Source organism: Cuculus canorus, chromosome 9, assembly GCF_017976375.1.
Source record: "Cuculus canorus isolate bCucCan1 chromosome 9, bCucCan1.pri, whole genome shotgun sequence".
In the NCBI taxonomy this organism is placed as follows: domain Eukaryota; kingdom Metazoa; phylum Chordata; class Aves; order Cuculiformes; family Cuculidae; genus Cuculus; species Cuculus canorus.
This window is the reverse complement of record NC_071409.1, coordinates 26219669-26245897: the sequence shown is the minus strand read 5'-3', so window position 1 is coordinate 26245897 and position 26229 is coordinate 26219669. Positions and strand designations below refer to the sequence as shown.

The window sequence follows — 26229 nt, the reverse complement described above, 5'->3', positions numbered from 1 at the left end:
TCGGTCCGCTCTGAGTCCAGCTCAGCCTTCCAGTTCACGGACATCATTGACCAGTTGGAGCAGCTGAGTTATCCGCCTACCACCACAGAAGACTCCAGCAGCACAGACACAGACACCTGGGACTCTGAAACTGCTGCACCACTGGATGTAAACCTTTTCTTTAGTAACCCTTTTGCTCAAGCCACCGGCGAGAACTTTGCTTTTGACTTTCAGAATAATATCAAGAATGTCACACAAGAAGACTGGGCCGAGAAGGCAGATGTCAACTGATGGAGTCTTGATTTTTGTGATGGGTCCCTCTGTGCTCTTCAGGCTTAGAAGTCAAAAGGGTACGATATCAGTCGTATCAGAACTCTAATCCAGTGGCTGGATTTCGAATCACATAATGTAGTTGATTATTTCTGCCATGTGCCTTTTCAGTTTCCCTCAAAGCATCCTGGCTTTGGTGCTGCGCTCTACGCATCTCACTGCATCCAGAATGTGTCCTAATAGGCTACGATTATTGCAAAATACTGCATTTAGGAAAAATACCACTGATTTCAGAGAAGTCTGGCTCTTGCAGACATAGAATCATAGAATGGTTTGGGTTGGAAGGAACCTTAAAGCCCATCCAGTTCTACCTCCCTGCCATGGGCAGGGACACCTCCTGCTGGATCAGGTTGTTCCTCAATTTTCCTGGAGACTCTTTCAGTCCTGGAAGCTGCTCAGAGGTCTCCCTGCAGCCTTCTCTTCTCCAGGAAGAACAACCCCAACTCTTTCAGCCTGTCCTCATAGCAGAGGTGCTCCAGCCCTCGGATCATCTCTATGGCCTCCTCTGGAGCCTTTCCAACAGTTCCATTTCCCTCTTATGTTGAGGACCCCAGGAATTGGATACGGAGCTCCAGATGAGGTCTGACAGAGCAGAGCAGAGGGGCGGAATCCCCTCCCTCCACTGCTTTGGATGCAGCCCAGGACATGAGTGGTTTCTGGGCTGCAAGCGCGTGTTGCCAGCTCATGTCTAGCTTCTCCACCAGCACCTCAAGTCTTTCTCCGCAGGGTACATCACAAAGTACTGTATATTGAAAGGCTTTTGGCTATAAACGCATCTGTAAGAGTCTGATGTAGGATGCTGTTCCTTCAGCAACCAAAGGCAACAGCCAGTTGTGCACGTGCTGTTAACAAGCAGCCACATTCCGTAAATTCGCTGTTTTCCTGCTCTGGGAGTCTTCACTTGGGGTTTTTTTTTGTTAAAAATGGACAATCTTCAAATCGGCTCTGAAGGCAAGTTTTAAAATGCCAACCTGTGCAACCTGTCTGCAGCGTACTTGGGAGGAGGAGTAAACTGTGTGGCAATCATAGAATCTTCGTTGGAAAAAACCTTTGAGATCATTGAGTCCAACCGTCCCTGTCCACTCCTAAACCAGATCCCTGAGCACCTCATCCACCGTCTGTGAAACCCCTCCAGGGATGGGGACTCCACCACCTCCTGTGCAGCCTCTGACAGGGCCTGAGAACCCTTTTGGTGAAGACATTCTTTCTGATGTCCAATCTGAACCTGCCCTGGTGCAACTTGAGGCCATTTCCTCTCCTCCTATCGCCTGTCACTGGGGAGAAGAGCCCACCACCCACCTCACAACCTCCTTTCAGGGAGCTGCAGACAGCCATGAGGTCAAAGAGGGAAGTGATAAGTTTTAAAGTGGGAATGTGTACACAATCCAATGAAGACAGCAGGCACCAAAACTTCTCATGAAGACAGTCCTGGTGGTTTGTGACTTCAGAATGCCTTCAGCAGCCCAACAACAAACCAGTGCCCTTCTGCTCCGCGGTGGTTTGGAGATACACGCACAAACTATAAAAGCACTTAATCCCCACGGCGTTTGGTCTCACCTTCTGTTCTTTATTTAATCACTCAGTGTAAAAAGTGCTTAAGAATTCATTCATTCATCCAAGTGTCCTTTGTCTGTGGAAGGCGGGCAGTGGCGAACCTGGGGAGAGCTTTAACTTTGTCTTTATAGTACAAGCTGCCTTCAGAAAAACGCCGTAGCCGTTCTGAGAATGGAGCTGTTGGGAGGAGTGGATGTTGGGAGCGGTCGGTTTGATGAAGTGCTTAGGGACATGGTTTAGGGAGTGTTAGGAATGGTTGGACTCGATGATCCAATGGGTCCTTTCCAACCTTGTGATTCTGTGAGTCTGGTGGCTTTTCTGTGAGACCTAGTCTGTAACTTTGAAAGCAGGTTTCAAAAGATGGTTACCGAACCGGTCACATCTAATTTAGCAGGATTTATTGAGGTGAGACAGTAGAAGTTGTGAAACGCCCTTCCTGTTTGCCAATGGGATGTTTTGGGGTGTGGAATTCCGAGCTTCAGCTCATAATCGCGTTTTTCAGAGTGTTTTGCTTTTGTATGAGCAAGGATGTGAATCGCGTGATGGCTGTGGAAACCCTGTGATGGAAACATCTCCTACCACCACTCGCTTTTGGGGCTCCCTGTTGCTCAGGTTTCAATGCTTGGCAGACAGTGCCGTGCTCGGACAATCCCCACCTCCAAAACAAGTACCCGGAGGTCACAATGCTTGATTTTATTCATATCAGTTTTCTAAATGTGGTCTTAACACTAAAAGACCTTTGTTCTTTACCCAAACGTGTAAAAAATACTGTTTTTTTCTGACAAGGCTGATAACTAGAACCTCAAGGGGATTCCTCTCACCCTACGGTAGAACACAGGGAGGTTTTACTCCTTTAGTCACCCGTGTCCTCTCGTTGAGTTGTTACCAAGGTGTGATTGTTCTCCACTTGCTTTTCTGTCGCGGTGACTGTGTTGGAGTGGAATCGCTGGTGTTCTGTGAGAAACCTGCCCGCGTTGCTGGGGCCACAGAACTCTTAAGTGTTAGTTTGGACCTACGAGAACGTACAACAGCTTGGTTGCTCTTTTTGTTTCTCAGTATTACGTGTTAGGTTTATTTTTTTTCTTCTGTTGAACACATGTTCTGTCTCTTTGCGACTTCATTCTGACCCACGGGGGTGATGTTGGCAGTGCGTGATGTGCCGTCTCTAAGTAGATGCGTGGAGGAGCTCTTCAGTTGTGCCCAAAGGGGCGTTCAGTTGTACCTTGGGAGGTGTTTTTAGGCAGTTTGTCTGATTTTCTTCCCACAGCCAACTGCGTTGTCTGACTTGAAAAACAGAAACAAGGCTTCTACCTGAAAATTCTCTTACAGGGTGTAGAGTCATGGGCAAATGTGTAGATGAAGATTTAATTTTCATTTCTTTGATCTTTTAAAATAAGAATCGGCATTCAGCAATTTACACATAACCACGTCTGCTTCTGTTTTGTGCCCTGGTCACACGCATTCTCTCTAAGTGAGTTAGGATGGGTTAAAATGGGAATAAACCCAGCTGCGTTCTTTACGTTTGCAAAAGATCTTGGGGAAAAACTGCCTGGGTTTTCAGCAAACAGGTTGGCAATCCTGAGGGAAGGCCTGCCAGTACATTGCCTTGCACTGCAGTCAGATCAAAAAGACGTCTTCAGTCTATTTCTTAGAATCATAGAAAGGTTTGGGTTGGAAGGGACCTTAAAGATCATCTAATTCCAACCCCCCTGCCATGGGCAGGGACACCTCCCACTGGATCAGGGGCTCCAAGCCCCATCCAACCTGGCCTGGAACCCCTCCAGGGATGGGGCAGCCACCACTTTTCAGGGCAATGTGCCTCACCACTCTTCAGCAATGTGTTTTTGTTTTCATCGTAGAGTGTTGACACTGCTGCATCTCAGTGTCCAGAACTGATCCCTGGTTTTCCTGAGCACACAAGTTTTCTTTACAAGAAGGTGTGTGGCGTGCTGGCAGGTCTGAGGTCGGTACCAGCCCCTTGGGACCTTTGCAGGCCCTGAGCAGTCAAACCCCCAGTAGGAATCGCGTGAAAAAACAGGGAGAGTACTTAGGAAAAACCTGAAGATCTCTGTCGAGTATCCTGTGCACTCTCACCTTGAGAAGAAAGCTTTTAGGAGCAGATGAAAGCTTCGGTGAACCATCACTTGTTGGTGGCAAGTGAGTGGCCATCCCCTCTTCCCAACACTCTCAAATGCGTTCCCTTGGCAAATAAGTTCCCTCACGTGTGATGTCGGCCCCCTTTGGGGGAGCCTGGGGGGACACACATAGGTACCTACATTTCTAGTTGACCTCCAGGTTTTCATGCTGTCTTTTTCCGGTGTGGAGAACCACCGGTTCTGCCAGGTTGGCTCTCCTGACTGCCTCCAGCAGCTGTTGGAGTGGCAGCGCGGCGAAGGGAGCGGGGCAGAGCCATCCCTCCTGCTCCTCCGTGGAACAGGGCTGGTTCCCACCCTTCCACTGCTCCGTTTCCCTGTTGCAGCCGTGGGCAGTGCGTCAGCGTGGTGGCCTTTCAGAGCAGGTTCTGCTGGGGAGTTTTGCTTTCCTGTGGTGCTAAAGGGCTTGAAGAAATGTGTGTGTGGAACGGGTGATGGCATCGGTCCCGGCAGCCCTGCGTGTGCTTCAGCGCTGTTATTGAGGATAAAGCGCCGCTTCAGCCCGTGTTTCATCTCTGTGTATGCAGTTACTGGAACTCTTTATTTGCTCAGGACACGGGTCATGGAATATCCTTTGACCTACCCAAAGTGAAACTCGGTTGCCTTCACTAACCCGCGTTATCGACTGTGTGTAGACTTTGTAATCTTAATGTACTCGTTCATTACTCAAGCAAAACGCGCTGTACGTTGCCCGGGACTTCTCAGATCGGGCTAGGGCGAGATATGGCTCTGCTCTCTACTTTCACTTGAATTTCCAGTGAGTTCAGAGTTGATGGATAACACCGAGCATCCTTTTTCCTGTGTATTTGCGTTCTGGTCGGAGGTGATTTTGTTTAAGAGATGAATTTTTTCCAGTTGGTGGCTTGGTTTGGGGTTTTTTAATTTGATTTTTTTTTTTGGTGATGGTAGTGTTTGTTTAGTTGCAACTCTTGATAAGGGTAAGATTGCCTGGAGACACTAATAAAAGTCCTTCTAATCGTATGCTTTTGGGTGCAAAGCTGTCAGTAAGTCATTCCCATTACTGTCATTTTGCAAAGAGTTCTAAGCCATAATTACCAAGTGTTGATTGAATGAGGAATGCCGTGTTCCGTGCAGTCCTTTAGCTGTCCTCGCCTGTGGTTTTCAGTAGATCTCACATCACACGTGTCCCAAAAGCTGTGTGTGGGTGGGTGGGTGCGCGCCTCTGCTCGCTGTACGACTGCGGGGAGACGTTACAGTTCCAAACATGCATCATAAAATCCACTTCATTTCTGCCCCGCTGCGGTGGGGTGAGTCTACCAGGAGAGCTTGGTGGGTTTCCAGTCTGGAGTGTGGCTGATTGAACCGGGTCGGTGGGGAAGGTGTTGCTATAGATTGCCCAAAGTCACCCTATTCTTGGCTCGGACGCCCCAGGCTTGGCTGGCAGCCAGGAGCGCGGCTTGCGGCAGCTCCGCTGAGCACTAACAAACCCGGAATGCCCCTTTTATTATCGGTACGTACGCCCGCCGTGGTTAGAGCGACTCCCCGATCCAATAGGTGCTGCTCTGTTCAGGAAAGGATTGCCTTAAGAAACCAAAGAGGGCTGGAATTTCTTAATTGATCTCTTGAACTTTTATCTTTTATACAGCAAATGTTTTATTGAATTACATGTTGGGATTTTTCATACCTTTGTGTCTGTTCAGATTGCTGGTTATGAACCTACAGATTTGTACTAATTCATAACTTTAATTGTTTATGCAATAAAATAAGGAAAACTTTGATATAAATGACAACATGGGCTTTTCAGCTTTATTTATCGTTACCCTTGTGTTTGAAATAGAATAAATATTTGCTTTCCTGGCCAAGGCATTTTAGAGTTTCATTACCAGATTTCTCCAGGCAGATTTCCTCCTGTTCGCTTTGGTGAAAGCGGAGCACAGGTGGGCTTTTCAGCTTCCTGCTTTGTGCAGACCTTTCACTTTGGATACAGATGGGTTGTGGTCAGTGAGGGTGGGGAGGCCCTGGCCCAGGGTGCCCAGAGCAGTGGGGGCTGCCCCATCCCTGGAGGGGTTCCAGGCCGGGTTGGATGGGGCTTGGAGCCCCTGATCCAGTGGGAGGTGTCCCTGCCCATGGCAGGGGTGGCACTGGATGGGCTCTGAGGTCCCTTCCAACTCAAACCATGCCATCATTCTATAGTGACATGACTGGGAATTTGTGTAATGAGAAAGTGATGGTTTAAGGTGAGGAGCTACGCTTGCCCCCCTCGCTGCTACAGAAATGCTGTTGGATAATGGGAAGGAAAATTTCAGTATGTGCTTCTGTCATCTGCCAAGATATGCCATCATATTGAGTTTATATCAGACATTTAAATATTAGCATGAAAGATAACACGAGCTACTCTGTGATATTTTGTATTCCTCTCCAGAAAAGACAGATTTTGGAAGCTGTGTTGACCTTGGGAAGTCCCTATGCAGAGTTTGCCATTTCGGTTGGGAGCAAATTCCAGCCGTAGCAGCTCCTTTCTGACTTCTATTTTGTTTCCATCCGAAAAATGAGGAGTGTGCTGTTCTCCCATCACCCTTGGCGCACAGGGAAGGACCCTTCTGTCCCAAAGGAGCGATGGAGGGTCCTTCCCTTCCTCCAGCCAAGGAGGGGCTGGCGTTGGTAGCTCATCCCCTGCCAAGCTTGGGCAGAGGGGAAGCTTCTGCTCCCTGGGTGCTGCTTCTTGTTTCAGGCTTCCCAAGGAGCTGAACTTGCCTCTTGTTTCCATAAATCCCTCTGGCTTTGAGCAGTGGAGTTCTGGCTGTCAGACACAAATGAGCAAGGGTTGGCAATGAATTTAATGGCCAACTTCCTCTGCTGGAGGTGATAAAATCCGCAATAACTTGATGGAACTAGGCAGGCAGCGGAGTTTGTGTAGAGCGAGTTATATCCCTTTTGCTCCCTTTGTATCCAAACACTCGGGCTGTCCAGAAACAGCTCAAGTTACAAACTTTGGAACGTGTCACTACATCGTGTTAAATTCCAAGAGTTTAAGGAAGCTCCTCGCTCCTGTAAGCTCGGAGCCGATTTGTTTGAAGCTGTTGTTTCAGCATCCCTGACGTGGAAAAGCAGACTTCCAATAAACTCCTGTCCCCGTGTAGGTGAAAGAAACACCAAACCTTGGCGCTTCCCTGTGCTGAACGTTAGAAGCAAGGTTTTAAAGAATGAGGAAAATACTCGGGCAGAATCAAAACTCCAGAATGGCTGTACTTGACTAGTGTATTAATAGTTAACTCCGCAGCCTGGACGAGCTGAATCTCTTCCAGGTGACGGAGCGTAGCACTGTTTAGCTTCCTGCATTTGTCAATGTGCAAACACGCGCTGGGGCTCCTCGCCGTTGTCATGCTGCCGGCGCCCTGCCCGGGCGTTGCTTCCCGAGCCGCTCCTGCCAGCAGGGAATCGGGAAACTCCTCACTCCTCTTCCTCCATCTCGCGTGCCCTGGCTCTGTGTCCACAGATACTGGCTATCCGCAGGGGATGGGAGGGTTTAAAGCCTTTTGGGATGACTTTTAAGTGGTTTTGGAATGGACGGCTGTGCTGTCGATTCTTCTTTGCCTTCAGTCAGGTGGTTTAGCTCCTAATCTCTGCTTGGGATGCGCGACACCCGTCCTGGGGAGCCGTGCGAGTGTGGCTGAGGGCTGGAGCAGCACAGTGCCCGCGGGAGATGCTCCCGAGCGGGGTCCCCGTTCGGTTGCCTGCCTGTTTATCATAGGGAAGAGCCCGCAAAAGAAATAGCTGAGCTTAGGTAGGAATTTTATGGGTGTAGCGTGAGTTACGGGAACGTCTGTGGCCTTCGCGAGGTCCCAAAAAGCAGAGGATCTTGAATAGTGGTTTCCCCTGAGGGGCGACTGTGGGTTCTTTCTGGAGAGGAGCAGAAATCACCGTAACGGCGCCTGATGGGTCAGAAAGCTCTACGGGGTCCACAAATTACATAATATAAACCAATCCACAATTAATAACCTAAAGCGAAGCAGCGCGTGTTACTCCCTCTTCAGACAGGTTTAGCTGTGCGAGAGGGTCGCTTCCTTCTGGTCAATACTGCTGTGAAACCCTTCTCCTTTCGGATCCGTAGTGCATTCTATTCACGTACTTAGAGGTACCAGGAATGGAATCTCTCGCATGGTCCCTCTTTGCATAGCAATAGGTTTTCCTCTCCTATCAGTACAATTTTGGAGATTTCCTGTTTTCTGAATGTTTTTTTTAATGAGTTTTACCTTCTGGAGTTTTTTCCAAAGGGGAGAGCAGTGGAACGACTGCTCCCGGCTTTTCCTGGGATGAAAAGGAATTCTTGTTTTACAAAGGAAAGATGAAAAGCAGTGTTCTTGTTGCTGCGGTTTGCTCCTGTGTTGTGAACCCTGCTGCTACTCAACAAAATCCAACAGGATTTGAGCACTTTTTTCCTAACCACTGAACGATTTATCCTTTCCCTTTGTTGCTGTGTGTCCGCACCGCGCTGCCCGGTGAGGGCTGGGTTGTGGGGAGCGCTCTGTTTGCTTGGAGTTTGGCTCTTAGCTCTATGGATGTCTGTGCCTCGCGGTGGGTTTTTGTTCTTTTGCGGTTTTTTGAACACTCTGACACTGCAGTTACGGTTCACGCTAACAGCGGGGAATCATCCAGTCTCGTTCTCTCCCCCAGGCCTCCGCGTGGACCCTTCTCCTCTCTCTTCCCTCGTGCTGAAGAGTCCCTTGGGCTTGAACCCGGCCTTCCAGGTGAACTCGACCGTGACCGGCCAAGGTTCTTCTCCTCTCCTCAGTCCTGTCCTCAGCGATGCCGGTGGTGCCAGGATAGAAGAGGACGATGAAATGAAGCGTAAGGTAAGAATGGTGTGACTGGGAGTTTGTGTAATGAGAAAGCGATGGTCTTTCATAATCTCATGTCCTTTATTTTTGGCCTCTGTAAGTTCACGGTAGAGTGGGTAGAGCTCCTCTCTTTCAGCTGAAAACCCTTCCCCCATGTCCTGTCGCTGCCCTCCCTGATCCAGAGCCCCTCCCCAGCTTTCCTGGAGCCCCTTTCAGCACTGCAAGCTGCTCTAAGGTCTCCCCACAGCCTTCTCTTCTCCAACCTGAACAACCCCAACGGTCTCGTACAGGAGGTGCTCCAACCCTCGGGTCATCTTCCGAGGATTTGAATAAAACCTGCAAGTGGGAGTGGAATAGTTTTGGAAAAGGACTGTATTGTGAACCTGCTCTGCTGCCTTTGATTAGAGAAGTGCTTAAAACTTGGAATAAAGGTTTCCATGTTTTTGTAAAGCGCTCCCTTGGTTTTGGAATGGAAGTTCATATATTTGATGTATAATTGACATTATTTTCTAATACTCTTGCAAGAGAAATGGTGTTTTATGGGAAAGTCAGTATTTGAGGATATGGTACTGGGTGCAGAGTTGCCCTGTTAGGAGTCATCTGCTCTGTTTGCACACATTGAGGGCTCAGGTTTGGGTTCATGCTTAGTAATAAATAAAGCATTTTTATTTTAATACTTATGGATTGCGTTGTATTCTTTCAGCGGTATCCCACTGACAAGGCATACTTCATAGCAAAGGAGATTCTTGCTACAGAGCGGACGTATCTGAAGGACCTGGAGGTCATTACAGTGGTAAGGGGGTGTCCTTTCTTTAATGCTGTTCCTTTTCTTAACAGATTTGTAGTTCTTAATTTGGAAAAACTTGGAATTTCTTCCAGGCAACAGTTTGATAATAAAGCGTAATCCATGAGCCACGTAGATGTTACATTCCTTGCTCTGTAGGTCCTCGTGCAGGAGAGCAGAGGCCTTCTCTGGACTCGTATCGTTAGCTCCAATAGCTACATCGCGTGGCATTCTGATTTGTAATATTCAATATTCCAGAAAGCAGGGAACCCAAAGGGATAAAAAGTGCAGGTTGTGACATGCAACGAGGTGTCTGCAGCTGCTGCACAGCTTGCACAGGGCTGCAGGTTTTGTGGGAGAGCAGTTGTGTCTGTTGCTCGGTGATTTAGAGCTGTGAGCAACTGTCCCATCACTGCATGAAGAACCGTGCTTGTGCCCAGAACCCATAATAAGCCTCATATTTGTAATATCTGGCAAGGAAAGAAATGATAACTTTTTATTTTCTCAGATTCCATCTTCCCTAAGTGTTTCTCCTTCCTCCCGACTCTTTTCCTCTGCACACAGCCTCCTCCCCTGTTGCTGCAGGAGCAGAGTTTTTGTGTTAGCGATTAATTTCTCAAATAGAAACATTTACCATAATCAATGATGTTTCCGACAGTGGTTTCGCAGCGCAGTCATCAAGGAGAACGCGATGCCAGAGGGCCTGATGACATTGCTCTTCTCTAACATAGACCCCATTTATGAGTTCCATCGAGGCTTTCTGAAGGAGATTGAGCAGCGGCTGTCTCTCTGGTAAGCATTAATAGCGTGAGGGCAGCGAGCGGGGGCACCTTTTCCCCCATCCTCACATCGAAACCGTACCTAATGTATTTTCAAACTGGTATTTCTGCTGAAATAGAATCAAGGAAAATGTATTTTAGTAAATGATAGCTTTAGAAAAACGACTAAAGCCATTTTGCACAGCCAGTTTTTCAAGCCTGGCCTTGTACGTAATGGAGAATTGATAGAATGGTTTGGGTTGGACGGGACCATGAAGGTCATCCAGTCCAACCCCGCTGCAGTAAGCAGGGACATCTTCAACCAGATCAGGTTGCTCAGAGCCCCATCCAAGCTGACCTTGAATGGTTCTGGGGATGGGGCAGCCACCACTTCTCTGGGCAACCTGTGCCAGGGCCTCACCACCCTCCGCACAGAGAATATCTTCCTAATGTGTAGTCTAAACCTCTCCTCTTTTAGTTTATACCATCACGCCTTGTCCTCTGGCCACAGGCCTTGCTAAAAGGCTTTTCCCCATCTTTCTTAAAAGCTCCCTTTAACTACCGAAAGGCTGCAATAAGGTCTTCTAGGAGTCTTCTCCAAGCTGAAGAACCCCAGCTCTCTCAGGCTCTCTTCACAGGGGAGGTGCTCCAGGCCTTTGATCATTTTTGTGGTGCAAGTTGTGCACCAGACCAAGGTTGTGTGATTTCAGAGCCACTTAGGTTGGAAAAGACCCTTAAGATCATTAGATCCAACAGTAAATATAACCTCAAAGCGTCTCTCTCACCTTAGAGAAGAGAAGGAACACCAGGTCAAAACATAATGTGTGTGGTTTTGACCCCTTGCAGCTGATGGACCTCCAGGTGAAAATCTTGGAGGTGCTCTTAGAGTTCAGTTCTTGCGGCACAACTGATTTCAAAGAGTGTGGGTTTAAGTCTTTTAACCTTTAATTACTGATCTGAGACGTAATACATGAGAGGGTGATTACCTTTCCAGAGGGGTGCTTAAGGTAAAGGAATTAGGAGCACAAATGAATTCAGGGGATCACGTTATGGATTCAGATGACTGAGAGTTTCAACACGGAAATAGATTTTGTTTCATAGATTCATTTCTATTCCTTTCTCAGTTTTCTAAGCGTGGCTTTGTGTTTGTTATTTTGTGCTTCCATGTTTCCTCTACCGAGTTTTCAAGCTGAACAGTGAAATGGGAACGTCAAATGGCTCAGATGAAGGGGTTAATGTTTGTACTGATTCCCTTGGTTTTAACAAAACAGTCCTTGAAAATACACAGAAAGCTGGGAAGCATTTCTTAAAGGTTCTATCTAGGAATTTCTAGGTTTAGGCTAGACATAAGGAAGAATTTCTTCACCATGAGGGTGGGGAGGCCCTGGCCCAGGGTGCCCAGAGCAGTGGTGGCTGCCCCATCCCTGGAGGGGTTCCAGGCCAGGTTGGATGGGACTTGGTGCAGCCTGGTCCAGTAGGAGGTGTCCCTGCCCATGGCAGGGGTGGCACTGGATGGGTTTTAAGGTCCCTTCCAACCCAAACCATTCTATGAATCTATGATCTTGAAGTACTGGGAGGGTGGAGGGAAGAAAATGGAATTTCTTGACCCCCCTTGTACTGCGCCTCCTTATTTCATCTCCCTGTGTGTGTTTTAGGGAAGGGAGAACCAACGCTCATGTGAAAGGAGATTATCAGCGCATCGGGGATGTCATGCTCAGGAACATGCGCACACTGAAGGTGGGTGAGGGATGGGAGGAATAGGATCTCAGGATTGTTGATTTAGACTGGAGGTAAGGGGGAAATTCTTCCCTATGAGGGTGGGGAGGCCCTGGCCCAGGCTGCCCAGAGCAGTGGTGGCTGCCCCATCCCTGGAGGGGTTCCAGGCCAGGTTGGATGGGGCTTGGAGCCCCTGATCCCGTGGGAGGTGTTGGAAGTGGATGGGCTTTAAGGTGTCTTCCAACCCAAACCATTCCATGACTCTGTGACTGTAGGTGAGCAGAAGGAGGTGGTTTTAAGGAAGCTGCCTGGAAAGGCACGTCTGGGTAGCAGAATTTGTTTAGTACCAGTGTTGTGGTTGGTGCTTCAAGGGAATTGTCTTGGAATGGCAAAGCATCACCAGTGGTGCTGATGGTGGAGACACGGCTGCAGTGAACAGGAGACCACCAAGCAAATAGTTTTATTTTTAATACTCTTTTTTTTTTTCTTCATATGAAGCCGTTGAAACTTACAATGTTCTTAATTGTATTTTTGTCAATCTTTATGACTGTGCATGCAGTTGTAGATCATATAATCATGGTCAGAGCCAAAAGCAGAGCGGAGAGTGGTTGTTTTTTCTTATTCCCTGTGGAATTTGTTTGAGACTGTTTTCTTTTGCTCTCAGTAATTCTTTGTACAATCCCACAGGAGTTTACCAGTTACCTGCAGAAACACGATGAGGTCCTGACGGAGCTGGAGAAAGCAACCAAACGCCTAAAGAAGCTGGAGACGGTTTATAAGGAGTTTGAGCTGCAGAAGGTTTGCTACCTGCCCCTCAACACCTTCCTGCTCAAGCCCATCCAGCGGCTGATGCACTACAAGCTGATCCTGGGGAGGCTCTGCAAGCACTACACAGCGGAGCACCGCGACTTCCCCGACTGCCGGAGTGAGTGAGCGCCCGGCCACGCACCTGCAAGGCGGGAACCGCTTCCCCTGTCTGTGCCCTGGGGGAGACAACGGGCGTTACAGCCGCCCATCCAGTGTAGCTAATAGAAGCACAGAATGGGTTGGGTTGGAAGAGACCTCAAAGCCCATCCAGTGCCACCCCTGCCATGGGCAGGGACACCTCCCACTGGATCAGGGGCTCCAAGCCCCATCCAACCTGGCCTGGAACCCCTCCAGGGATGGGGCAGCCCCCACTGCTCTGGGCACCCTGGGCCAGGGCCTCATCACTCTCATCGTGAAGAATTTCTTCCTAATGTCTAATCTAATCTTCCCCCTTCCAATGTAAAGTCATTCCCGCTTGTCCCATCCCTGCCGTCCCTGATCAAGAGTCCCTCCCCAGCTTTCCTGGAGCCCCTTTCAGCTGTTTTCCTTACAGATGCGCTGAAGGAAGTCACAGAAATGACATCTCAGCTGCAGCACAGTCTCATCCGCCTGGAGAATTTCCAGAAGCTGACCGAGCTGCAGCATGACTTGATCGGAATAGACAACCTCTCGGCGCCCGGCAGGGTGAGAGCTCTTGCTTAGCGTTCGGAGCCTTTGGTGGGTTTATTGCCAGGGAAGTGCCTTTCAGCCATGTGTTCTGCCCCGGCCCAGCCAATTGTGGCAGCTAAAACCGAGCAGTTGGCTCCCAATTCCCTTCCCTCCAAGGAAAAGGGGAAAGGGAAACGAGAGGAAAAAGACTTGCGAGTTGGAACTAAAACTATAGCTTTAATGAAATCATAGAATCATTAGGTTGGAAAAGACCTCTGAGGTCATTGACTCCAACTGTCCCTGTCCCTCCTAAACCAGATCCCTGAGCACCTCATCCACCCGTCTGTGAAACCCCTCCAGGGATGGGGACTCCACCACCTCCTGCGCAGCCTCTGACAGGGCCTGAGAGCCCTTTCCATGAAGACATTTTTTGTAACGTCCAATCTAAACCTCCCCGCTGCAGCTTGAGGCCATTCCGTCTCGTCCTCTTGTCCTCTCACCTGTTTCTTGGGAGGAGAAATCAACACCCACCTCTCTACAACCTCCTTTTAGGCAGTTGTAGAGCTCACTGAGGTCTCCCTTCAGCCCCCCCTTCTCCAGGCTAAAATAATAGTACTACTACTACTAAATATATACAATCGCAAATCCGCCCCTCCCCTCGATGACTCCACATCACTGCAAATGCTGCAGAGGGGACAGGAGGGAAAGGGTCCGAGGTGAGGAGGGAGCTGGGCTCAGGAACACACGGATCTGGGATAAGGGCAGACAGACAGATGAGGTCCTCACTGGACATTGGCCATCGGAGAACAGAATGAGACCCTCGTGATCTCTCAGTTTTATCCCAAGTGTGATGTACACGGGATGGAATCCTCTGCTGGTCCGTGGGGACCCCTCTCCTGTCCACCCCTCCCTGCAGGTGCCGCCCTTTCCCGCCCCTTTCCCTCGCGGCTCCCCCAGCTCCAGGATGGCCTGGGTTTCTGCAGGAATAAGGACAAGCGCTGGCCTTTCTGCATCCCAGTGCCCCGTGCGATCACTGCGAGAGGCAAACACTGTCTGAAAGACACGCAGGTGACTCTCAGACAGTGAAGTTACTCAGAGGAGACTGAGATGAAGTCAGAAACTGATTCTGCTGTAGCTTAAAGCACAACAAGAGGCACTGGGGGGTATCCCGGGGTTGGTGCTGTGTGTGTCAGTGGCAGGAACTCTACTGGCAGCTCTGCCAGACGCAGCCTCTGCCTGTGGATGGCACAGAGACCGTGGCGAAGGCGAGAGCCACCTCCCTAGGCAGCGCTGGTGTCAGGGGATCTGTGTTTCCAGGAGTTTGTTTAGTTCCTGCTTGGATTTTTGTTTCTTTGTTTCTGATAGATGTACTGAGCATCAGTACAGGAGCATCACATATGCTTTGGGGATGCTATGGCAGTGGCTGCGGTGGGATGTAAGTGAAATAGGTGAACTGCTGGTGTCCAACAGGAACTCTGCTCCTTTTCCTTCTCTTGCTTTGTTGATTTAAATGCTGGCTGCAGCAAGGAGCTGATTCCTGGTACAAACAGAAGGAAGGGTGTCATCAGGGGTTTGACCAATCTGTTAGTGATTATTGCTGGGCACCAATCACAGAATCATGGGATGGTTTGGGTTGGAAGGAACTTCAAAGCCCATCCAGTCCCAACCCCTGCCATGGGCAGGGACACCTCCCACTGGATCAGGGGCTCCAAGCCCCATCCAACCTGGCCTGGAACCCCTCCAGGGATGGGGCAGCCACCACTGCTCTGGGCACCCTGGGCCAGGGCCTCACTAAGGAACATTTCTCCCTGAGATCTCATCTCAATCTCTTTCAGCTCAAACCCATTCCCCTCATCCTATCCCTGCCCTCCCTGATCCAGAGCCCCTCCCCAGCTTTCCTGGAGCCTCTTTCAGCACTGGAAGCTGCTCTAAGGTCTCCCCGCAGTCTTCTCCAGGCTGAACAACCTCGACTCTCTCTGTCCGCACACCAGAGATGCTCCAGCGCTTGGATCATCTCCGTGGCCTCCTCTGGACTCGCTCCAACAGCTCCGTGTCCTTCCTGTGCTGATCAATCAACATCTGCTTACTCTGAGATGAAAAAAAATAAACCCATGAAAATTCTCTGTGTTTGGGAAAGATCGAGCTTTGTGTAACTTTTTATTTTCCACTGCAGGAGTTTATCCGGGAAGGCTGCTTGTACAAGCTCACTAAGAAGGGTTTACAGCAGCGGATGTTCTTTCTGGTAAGTTTTGCTTCTCTTTTTCATAAACCCAAAGTCTTCACAATAAAATTGTTGTGAAAGCGTGTTTCCATGAGCTCGTGATGGTGACAGAAAACTCACTCGAGGTGTTTTTAGCTGGAGTGGGACTGTGACCACCCCGTCTATTCAACACATTTCCTTAAGAGCACAGACGTTTAACGGGCTTCTTAAATTAATTGCTTCTCTTGTAAATCAACAAAAGGAAAGCAGGCTGAACTTTTTTCCTGTATCTGCAGTGGCCTTTAGAACTGTTTTTCTAAAAGATGTGAAAGTACGTGGCGCTCCTGCTGTCTTTGTAGCATTGATTGGTTCTTCCTGCCTTTGCAGTTCTCGGATATGTTACTGTACACAAGCAAAGGTGTTACGGGGACAAACCAGTTCAAAATTCACGGACACCTTCCTCTGCATGGCATGTTGGTAAGTGGTTTCCAGTTCTGGTGCAGCATTAAGGAGATGGCGTGGGAGGCTGAGGCATCGCTTCAGGGTGTGAGGACCAAAGCTGCTCCCAGCCCAGCGACAGCCTGTGGAGCTGCCCGCGATGGGCTGGACCTTCGCGTGCCCCAGCCCGTCTGCAGGCGATTATGGAATCATGGAATGGTTTAGGTCAGAGACCTCAAAGCCCATCCAGTCCCACCCCCTGCCATGGGCAGGGACACCTCCCACTGGACAAGGCTGCCCAAATTCCCATCCAACCTGGCCTTGGACACCTCCAGGGATGGGGCAGCCACCACTTCCCTCAGCAACCTGGGCCAGGGCCTCCCCACCCTCATCATGAAGAATCTCTTCCTAATGTCTAATCTCAGTCTTCCCCCTCCCAATTTAAAGGCATTCCCCCTCGTCCTGTCACTCCACGTCTTTGTAATGAGATTGTTCCTTCCACTGCATGAGCAAAACAGCCGGAGCGCGCTTCTGACTGTTGGTTTTTGTGCTGCGGCGAGAGGCTGATCTGGAAACAAGGATTTGTCCTGGCGCTTTCCCCCTGTGCACACACCCAGGCACACAAGCAGCCCTCCTGCCTCCCCGCCCCGCTGTTCTAATGGGACTGTTCTTTCTGTCTTTGATTTGCAGCTGATAGTGCTCGACCCGCCGGTAAGTAATGAGCTGCGTCCTGCTCAGAACCCTCTTGTTCTGCCCTGCTGGATGTGGTGCTGTGCTGCTAGAGAGGCGGCAGTAGAAACGTTCGATATAGACCCATGTAGAGCCAAAATAGACTCGACGTAGGTGGTATCCATAAAAGAGTAGCTGTGTTCACTTCCTGCAGCCAGGGTGTAATCATACTGTGCCAACGAGGGCGGTTCCAGTGTTCGTCAGTCACCAAGCAGTGATGAGAAAACCCTTTTCCTTCTCTGCAGGTGGAAGAGAGCGAGAACGAATGGGCCGTCCCACACTGCTTCACCATTTATTCAGCACAGAAGACCATCGTGGTGGCAGCAAGGTAGCGTTTCTTTTCCTTCTGGGTCCCTTCTCCAAAGAGTTTGTGTTCGATCGTGTGGTGCAGAGCTGAGCGTCTTTCATGTGTCCCCAGGAGAGCACAGCTTCTGAACAGACACAGGACACTGCCCAGCTCCGTTATCAGTGCTGGGCTTTGGGAAGGATGGTTTATCTCGCCCAGCAGCGAGGTGGCAGTGTTTATAAATCCCTATAGGTATATAAAAGACCTTTGAGATCATCGAGTCCAACCATCCCTGCCCACTACTAACCCAGATCCCTGAGCACCTCATCCATCCGTCTGTGAAACCCCTCCAGGGAGGAGGACTCCACCACCTCCTGCGCAGCTTCTGACAGGACCTGAGAACCCTTTCCATGAAGAAAAATTTCCTGATGTCCAATCTGAACCTGCCCTGGTGCAATTTGAGGCCATTTCCTCTCATCCTGTGGCCGATCACTTTATAGCAGAGCCCACCACCCACCTCACCACACCGTCCTTTCAGGCAGTTGTAGACAGCGATGAGGTCTCCCCTCAGCCTCCTCTTCTCTAAGCAGAAGATTGTGGCTTCTGGCTGGCTACTCATTCACTTTGCTGTAACACCTCAGGTTTTAATGGTTATTCTAGTCTTGTTTCAAGCCTTGAAAGTAGAGGTAAGGGCTGTGTGAGATCAGCTTTCTGTCTGGAAAGCTTAGGGGGGAATTTTAACGTTATTTCTATTTGTTTAATGGGAAGAAACCGCTCCGGTATCAGGCAGTGATGAGTCCCTCAGGCAGCACCATCACGGTTCCAGGCTGGGGTGGTCTCCATTCACACTGTTTGTCTCGCAGCACCCGCTTGGAGATGGGGAAGTGGATGGAAGACCTGAACATGGCAATTGAAATGGCCAAGAAATCCACTGAAAAATCTGACATGCTGCTGGAAAACTCAGTGTGCAGCCGCTCCAACAGTAAGTGGGGTTCTCTGCCCTCTTGAAAAGCATTGGGGTTTGTGTCCTTGTCGCTTTTCCTGTTGTGAATTTGATGACATAAGTGAGCTATTTTTATAATTCATATGGTAATGGAGAGCTATTATGCTTTTATTTTGTTTTAATCAAAAGAAAGATCCCTGTTGTCCTAGGTTGGTGTTCCTGATAGCTTCAGATGCAGCAGAGATGCTCCAGTTGCAGAATTGCTAATTTTATAAGGCCCTTATTCATCTCTCCCATAGATTTTTCTCAATTTATCCATGTAGTGCATTTTCTTGTCCGGAAACGTGATGTCTTTGGAGATCAGCAAGTTCTTTTATAGCCCAGCGTTCTCATGCCTGTGTCTGGTGGTGGCACGGAGGTGCTGAAACCTCTAATGTCCCTTCTTGGAGCACTTCTCTCTACTCCTCACTGAGAATCGACTGAAGATGAGATGTGGGGATGTCTGTCTGTTTTACACAGTGCTGAGTCAGCTGCTTCAAGCAGAGCCGAGCAATGAAAGAAAGCCACAGAGATCTGCTCCGAGTGGCCTTCAGGAGCTGGGCCGCCAATTCAACTCAATGTATTTTAGAACTGCAAGAGAAAACAATTTTTCTGAGGAATCCCTTCTTCTCTTGCTCTTTGGATTGCACAGTTTTCTTAAACCGCTGCTGAATTCTCCTCCCCCAGGATCCTCTGATGAGGTCTCTCTAGAACAGGAGTCCGAAGATGACATACACTCCTCTCGTAGCTCCCTGGACAGGCAGAGCCACCACCGTGCCAACACCACCATGCACGTGTGCTGGTACCGCAACACCAGCGTCTCCATGACTGACCACAGTGTGGCTGTCGAGGTACCCGCCGGGGGCAGCTCTCACCTCTCGCTCTGTCCGTCCTGGCTCGCTCGGCCACCACTCACCCTCCGCTCCATCTCCGTCTTGGCCTGAGCGGCATCTTTGTGTCTGCGGGAGCGCGCGGGCCGTTAGGAGGCTGCTGCATGTCCGCTCCGCTCTGTGCATGTCTGTGTGGCTGCGTACAGGCGCTCTGCTCCCCGTGCTGCAGGGTTTGGCTTTGGCAAAGACGCCAGGAGGTCAATTTTAAAGGAAGCCCAGGATATCCCGGGAGGGAGTTGTTCCTCAGGCTTTCATCAGCCTTGCGGGAGAGGGTTACCGCTCCATGGTGTTTCCCGCTGTGCTGAGGTCTGCTTGGCTCCTGTGCTGCACCTGGAGCTAAGAAAGGTGCTTTAAGCTCGGTGGGAATAGGACTCCTCTGCCCTTCCCTCGCTGGAAGGGTGAGCAGCAGGTGTCAGGAGGTGCCGTGTCGCAGCAGGGTCACGTTCTGCTGCACAGAGGTGTATTCCGGGCCTGCTGAGCTGCTGTTACCTTGGTCTCACCACTCGGCACGGCTCGGCGTTGGGTGGAATCCTGCAGGATTCGGGGCAGATGTCGGTTCGGTGCTCCTGATCAGGGCGCCGCTGGCACCCGCGCTGCGGTTTGGCTTCCGGTGGCCATTGGGCAAGGTCGGGTGGGGAGGACACTGCCTGGAGGCCAGCACGCTTGGAGGACTTCCAGCAGCGGGAAGGACCTTAAATACCATGAGGAGATAAAGGAGGTCACTAACTTGCCCAGCAGCAGTGGGGCAGCGTGTGGTATCCATGGACTGGGACCTTCCCACCATTCCTGCCCAGCTCCAAAGGCACTTGTTCTTCGGTGGGAGGAGCTGGAAGTGGGCACTGAAGCGCGGGGGCTTTGGCGATGGACAGAGCGTGTCAGTCAGCTCAGGAAAGGAGTCCTGTAGGTGTTACCTGGGCCTAAGGTCCAGAGGAGGGGCATTTCAGCTGGCAGAGACTGGTTTCTGTCGGAGGGGTCAAGCTCTTTCCCTGCTGAGCGCCTTGTGAAAGGCACCATCGTGCTGTTCTGTACCCGGAGCACGAGACCTCCCTCGTACCGGCTCTGAGATTCAACGTGTGAGGTCTTGCAGCTCCCTCTCACTCTCATCTCTTCCGTGCTCTAACAGTGTCATTGTTTTTCACAATCCATTTTCCATTAACAGACGCCTTCCTTGCATCACTTCTCTTATCCTAATGTTCTGTTTTTCTCTCCCCCTTTTCTCTGCTCAGTTTTCTGCTCTCTTGCTGTTTCTCCAGAGCTTCCTCCTCGCTATTTGCTGGGCCAGGCCCAACGGCCCAACACAATCACCCATGTTTGTTGGTACCGGAACCAGAGCCTGTCCCTGTCTGATTACCTGTGCATGATCCAGGTAAAAATGCCTCTCACATTCTGTGCCAGTGGGGAGGAGCCGTGGGATGCCAAGGAACCGTGGGATGCCAAGGAACATGTACTACCACTCGCTCTGTGATTGCCCAGTGAGCCACGAGTGAGGATGTCCCAGCCAGCGGCAGAGCTGTCGCGTTGTTGGCGCAGAATATCCTCCTCCTTTTGCTTCCCAAAGTGGTTCTCTATATAATTCTGCTGCCTATCCTGTCTTTCTCGAATTACACAACCCATCTGCTGTCATTCCATGCTGTAGGTTTTGTTATCCTGCTGCCCTGGGTGCCTCTAGCTCCGAGGCAGGGATGCTCAGCTCCTCTGCAACCTCCTTGCCGCGCCGGGCTTGGCTTTGCGTAGCTGCCACACGTAGCTTCTCCACACTCTGCCATCCTCCGTTTCCTCCTCTGCTTTATTTCCCTTCTGTGTGTTCTCCGTGGGCGTTTTTGCCTGTGGAAAGGGGTGGCTGAAGGGACGGGCGCCCTCGTGGCTGTCAGCGGTCCCCTGCCCGCAGGGAGGGCCGAGGCCGCGCAGCACCTCCCGTGCAGTGCCTGACGCTGCCGAGAGACAACGGGAATGCCGTTAGTGCGGGGAAATCACTGGGTTGTTCATCAGGAGATAGCTGGGAATTACTGAACTGAAAGTACAAAGTCACTCAGGCACCATGTGGAATCTCCAGGAGGCCTTTCCCAACGCGGGAGCCGGGGCGGGGGGACAGAGCAGGCGGCTTTTCAGCAGCGGCCGCTGGGTTCACGGTGGTGTCTCCGTTCTGTGCTAGAACCAGCTCTCCGGGTACTTGCTGAGGAAGTTCAAGAACAGCAACGGTTGGCAGAAACTCTGGGTCGTCTTCACCAACTTCTGCTTGTTCTTCTACAAAACGCACCAGGTGGGTGAGCGCCGCGGAGGGGACGGCGCCCGGGGCGTGGGGCACCCGGGGGCGCTGGGCTTTCCGCTGCGAGTGCAGCTCCTGATCTTTCAGGGAGAGTAATGAGTGGAAGAGGAGGGAGTTCATAACAAAGCTGTGCTCTGTAGGGCCACGGGCGCTTCTTGCAGGATGGGATCAGTGTTTGCCCTTCTGTTGATGGTACTGAGTCTCTGTGGGGGAGGGGGGAACACCTCCTCATGCAGCGACCAAGGGAGGAGAGGGAATCTCCAGGAGGGTCTTCTAGTGGCCCCCCAGTACTGAAAGGGCCTCCAGGAAAGCTGGATGGGCGCTTTTTACAAGGGCCTGGAGAGATGGAATAGAGGAATGCCTTTAAATTGAAAGGGGGAAAGTTTAGATGAGACATTAGGAAGATAATTCTTCACAGTGAGGGTGGGGAGGCCCTGGCCCAGGGTGCCCAGAGCAGTGGTGGCTGCCCCATCCCTGGAGGGGTTCCAGGCCAGGTTGGATGGGGCTTGGAGCCCCTGATCCAGTGGGAGGTGTCCCTGCCCATGGAAGGAGATGGAACTGGATGAGCTTTGAGGTCCCTTCCAACCCAAACCATTCCATGATTCTGTGAATCGCAGCCCTTGGTCGCTCCCAGTCCGTTGTTGTCCCTGCGCAGCCCCAGCCCGGTTAAACAGACACCAGGGATTGTTCCGCCCTCGGCCCCTGCTTTGGTAACAAACGGTGCTGCAGTGCAGCCTGGGCCTTTTCACTGGATTAACCCAAGAAATTGTGTTTATTTTCGTTCAGGCGTCTTGCCTGGAGAGCACGTTTCTTTGGGGAGGGGTATTTTCCATTTAGTGTTGGATCTGCGCTTGGAATCCAGAGAGCGGGTGTGGGGCAGAAAGCCCGGGAGGCAGTGCCAGGCAGGAGGACAGAAGGAAGTGACCATAAAACCAGTGACAGGAGTTGGGGAAGGCTTCATTCTGAGCTCTCAGAAGCCTCACAAAAGATAAAGGCTGCTCCTCCTCCCATTCTCACCTAAACAAACCCATGAAGCCCTTACCTGTTCCGTACGTTGGGATGAAGTGCGCGGCCGGGGATGCCTCGTGCTAAGGGCTGGGCTCTCGGCTGTTCCAGGACGATTATCCCTTGGCCAGTCTCCCGCTGCTGGGCTACGCGGTCAGCTCCCCGGTGGAGGCGGATGGCATCCAGAAGGATTATGTCTTCAAGCTGCAGTTCAAGTCCCACGTGTATTTCTTCAGGGCTGAGAGCAAATACACCTTTGAGAGGTAACGTTCTGTTTTCTCTCTCCATCTTGGTATTTCACCTGCCAGTTACTCGCTGGCTGGTCGCCCAGAGCCCCCTCTCTGCCCCGGACGACCTCTCTGTCAGAGGGACCATACGGCACATTCTCAGTGATGAAATTCCCCCTTTCCTCCTTCCGATGGTGTCTGGTGATCCCTCTTTCACCAGAGCCGTCCTCTCCAGGGAAGAGCTGGTGGTGGCACCCGGAGCTGTGGCTCTGCTTTGTCCCGTGGAGCTGAGGGGCGGTGCGGGCTGAGGGGGTTTGAGGTGCTCAGCCCCGCTGGGTCTTGGCAGTCAGATTTCTGGGTTATTGAGAGCTGGTAAGGACGCTTTTTCTTCCCTCCCAGTCTCTGCAAACAGGAGATGTAACACACAGCTGAGAGCAGCGAGGGCGGTGCTGCTTTTCCCTTCGCTGCTCTCTCTAGAATTCTGTTTAGCAGTGCTGTTGGGGCCTTCCACACGCGAGCCAAGGGAAATTGTGTTCACGCTGAGGGTGGGGAGGCCCTGGCGCAGGGTGCCCCGAGCAGTGGGGGCTGCCCCATCCCTGGAGGGGTTCCAGGCCAGGTTGGACGGAGCGCTCAGCACTGCAGAGCTGTCAGTCCGTCAGGCACCGCGTTCTGCCGTGTATTTTCTACATCTCAAGTGATGCCTTTGAAGAGTTGGTGTCCTAAAAGATAGAAAGGGAGAAACCGCCTCTCCTGTGTGGTGTAGGGAAGGGGTACAGCTCATTGCTGAAGGACAGGATTTGTGCGTCGGGGAGTGATGGGCTGAGCATTTCTCTCATCCTTTCTTGCAGGTGGATGGAGGTGATCAAGAGAGCCACCAGCTCTCCTGCCAGGTCGAGCCTGCTGCTTCCCAAAGAGGAGAAGAACAGTCACACCGACTGAGGCGAGGCAGAGCTGGGTCTCTGCTGGGAACGTACCAACGGAGCCGGGGGGAAACAGGAGTCTCTGGAGGTGGTAAAGCGAAGAACCAGGAGGCTCGTTTCTACCTGATATGGAAAGTGGAAGCGAGGGAGGTGCAGATGGGGATCACACCCATTCCCGATGCTATGGAAGAGGGTCAAGTCCATTCCAGTTTGAACCTACTTAGAGAGAACCTAACAACTGCAGAGCTCCGGTGTGCATCCTGGAAGGTTGATTGTTCCGGTTGTAGCTGTACAGTAACGCCCTTGCCTGCCCCGAAGCCAAATGCCACCCTGGTTGTACGTTGTGACTGGACAGTCAGCGTGCACAGGAGGGATCCAGAAACCCGGCTCACAGTTCCGTTCCCCTGGCTTGGCGTGGCTCTACCACCGCTGTCCTGCTGCTCTCGGTGTCACCCTGCCGGCACCGCCGTCTTGGAGGACCAGGGGAGCTACAGCTGGATTGGCTTCAACACCATTTGTTTGGAACAGAGACTGCAGCGCTCTCAGAATAGCTCCGCTCTTTGGAAACGGCTGTGGGAGCGTTTCTCCATGGAAAGGGGGAGGATGGAGCCTCTGCTAAGCTGTTGAGGTTTCGGTATTTTAGGGGTTGGTGCAGGCAGGGTGCATGGTTTTTCCTCTGAACTCAGCTGTAGCGCATGCTGAGAGGGTCAATGCTGTTCTCGTGTCACAGCTCTGGAGTTCCTTTATCCCATAGCAGGCGTTTCTTTAAGGCACAGGGTGGCAAACGCTCTCTGCCCTATGTGGGTGATGTTTTCAAGGCATTTAAGCAATATAGGAGAACAAGCTGCTCTGAAAGTCACTGTTGCTTGTGATTCTATGTCATGTAAAGACTTCTGAAAATCCCTATTCTTACCTTTAAATTTGGGGTGGGATCCATCTTCCGTTTGTCCATTTTTGGAGCATTAGTGTCTCTGGACTCTTATTAAATCTCCGTAGTAAATCCGAAATGGTTGCAGTTTGTTCTGTTTTTGTGATGCTGTCATCTCTGGCTGCCTCCACAGAAGGACTGAAATACGCCAAGTGCCACCGGGCGCTGCTGGACGTGGCTTTGATGGGCTCCGGGGACTCTGCTTTTATATTAGATAGACAATCGTTTGTGTAGTAGAAGGAGCAATGAAGTGGTGTAGTGAAAGCAAAAGGCAAGTGTTGCATGTTCTGAGGATGGAGGAATGTGGAAGTTCACACAGGAAGTTCAGAAGCAGCGCGTACGTTCTCCAGGGCTGGGTCAGGTTCTGGTCTAAAACGTGAGATGAGGATTGCAGGGAGGGACTTCCAGAGGGATTTTCCAGACTGCTCACAAACATTTGCATCCTAGAGAAGGCGAGCGGCTGCAGATCCAGCCTTTGCTGTCACCATCACAATGGCCGTGTCCCATGTAAGTTAAATGTACTTAATTTATTAGTATCTTCATCTATTTTTTTTAATTACCTGTTGTAGGTGTGTACGTGTGGTTTGACCGGGTCTGGTCTAACGCAGCAGGATGTGTCTGTTGAAAGTAAATAGCGTCTTGGTATAAAACTCTCTCAGCCTTTTATTCCTCGGAATGGAGAGATTTCGTGTTGATAATCAATGTGTCTTTGCATTCAGTGGTTTTCCTGGATGATCCCGCTGGTCCTTTGTCACGGTCACATCCTGAAGTCTCTCGGCAGAAGCGTTTTCCTCTTTCAGGAAAGCTTTCCCATACAATTCCTGCCCTTTGAGAGTCTCTGTGGGAGCAAATTGCAAGTGGAGGAGCAGGGCCTGGGGGCAGCTGGGGGTCTCTGTTCTTCACCCCGCCTTTACCTGCACGTACCCGTGGTGGCAGTGCTTTCTCATGCCGGGAGTTCAAATATTTGGTTAAGAGTGTTCAAGTTATCCCATTGTCTTCCAAGTCTGTGGGTCTCAGCTCACCCAGCATCAAGCTCTGCTCCATCCACAGCAGAGCAAGCACCGAGTCAGAATCATGGAATGATTTGGGTTGGAAGGGACCTCAAAGCCCATCCAGTTCCACCCCTGCCATGGGCAGGGACACCTCCCACTGGATCAGGGGCTCCAAGCCCCATCCAACCTGGCCTGGAACCCCTCCAGGGATGGGGCAGCACCACTGCTCTGGGCACCCTGGGCCAGGGCCTCCCCACCCTCAGCGTAAAGAAATTCCTCCTTATGTCCAGTCTAAATCTTCCCCCTTCCGATTTAAAGCCATTTTCCCTTGTCCTGTCACTCCAGGCCCTTGTAAGAAGCCCTTCCCCAGCTTTCCTGGAGTCCCTTTTAGCACTGGAAGCTGCTCTAAGATCTCCCACAGCCTCCTCTCCTCCAGGCTGAACAACCCCAAACCCCTGTACAGAGAGCAGCTCAGCAGCTCTGGCGCACAGGTCCCTGTTTGACGCGCACGAGGCTGAGAGACGCAGGGGAAGACCAAGACGACCGCAGAGAAAAGCAACTTGGACAATCACTTTTTCCTTACCAAGACAAAAGTCACAGCAGCCTTATCTGTTTTGTTACTTTATTGAAAGTGGCAGATCCCTTTCAAGGTTTTTAAAAACTAAAACCGTTGTTGCTTTGAATACTGGACAGAGGTTGTGGGGATTGTTTCCTTTAAAAAGTTTACTCGTTACACTGCCGTGCATGTGAGTAACAGTACAAGGTACCTTACCAACACAATTTGCTACCGTCATGAACAGCGACTTTAAAAGCAGCAGGAGCCCTTTCTTTCTGCTTG

General features: G+C 50.9%; 1 protein-coding gene across 7 annotated transcripts in view; it reads left to right on the top strand.

The window, feature by feature from the left end:
* Positions 1–25056, top strand: part of FARP2 (FERM, ARH/RhoGEF and pleckstrin domain protein 2) — a 63085-nt gene extending 38029 nt beyond the window's left edge. For 2 of the 7 annotated variants that reach the window (XM_054074093.1, XM_054074095.1), the window contains exons 14-28: positions 8652–8830; positions 9519–9608; positions 10258–10391; positions 12013–12094; positions 12761–12998; positions 13434–13564; positions 15702–15770; positions 16116–16205; positions 16857–16877; positions 17141–17223; positions 18045–18163; positions 18851–19014; positions 21206–21313; positions 22436–22587; positions 23400–25054. In XM_054074093.1, the coding sequence (XP_053930068.1) occupies positions 8652–8830; positions 9519–9608; positions 10258–10391; positions 12013–12094; positions 12761–12998; positions 13434–13564; positions 15702–15770; positions 16116–16205; positions 16857–16877; positions 17141–17223; positions 18045–18163; positions 18851–19014; positions 21206–21313; positions 22436–22587; positions 23400–23490 (1751 nt within the window). In that variant the 3' untranslated portion in view covers positions 23491–25054. Of the gene's footprint in view, positions 1–8651; positions 8831–9518; positions 9609–10257; positions 10392–12012; positions 12095–12760; positions 12999–13433; positions 13565–15701; positions 15771–16115; positions 16206–16856; positions 16878–17140; positions 17224–18044; positions 18164–18850; positions 19015–20279; positions 20420–21205; positions 21314–22435; positions 22588–23399 lie in introns of those variants that run through there. The other 5 variants (XR_008451174.1, XR_008451173.1, XM_054074098.1 and 2 more) reach the window with 5 other exon arrangements.
* The last annotated feature ends 1173 nt before the right edge of the window (positions 25057–26229 follow it).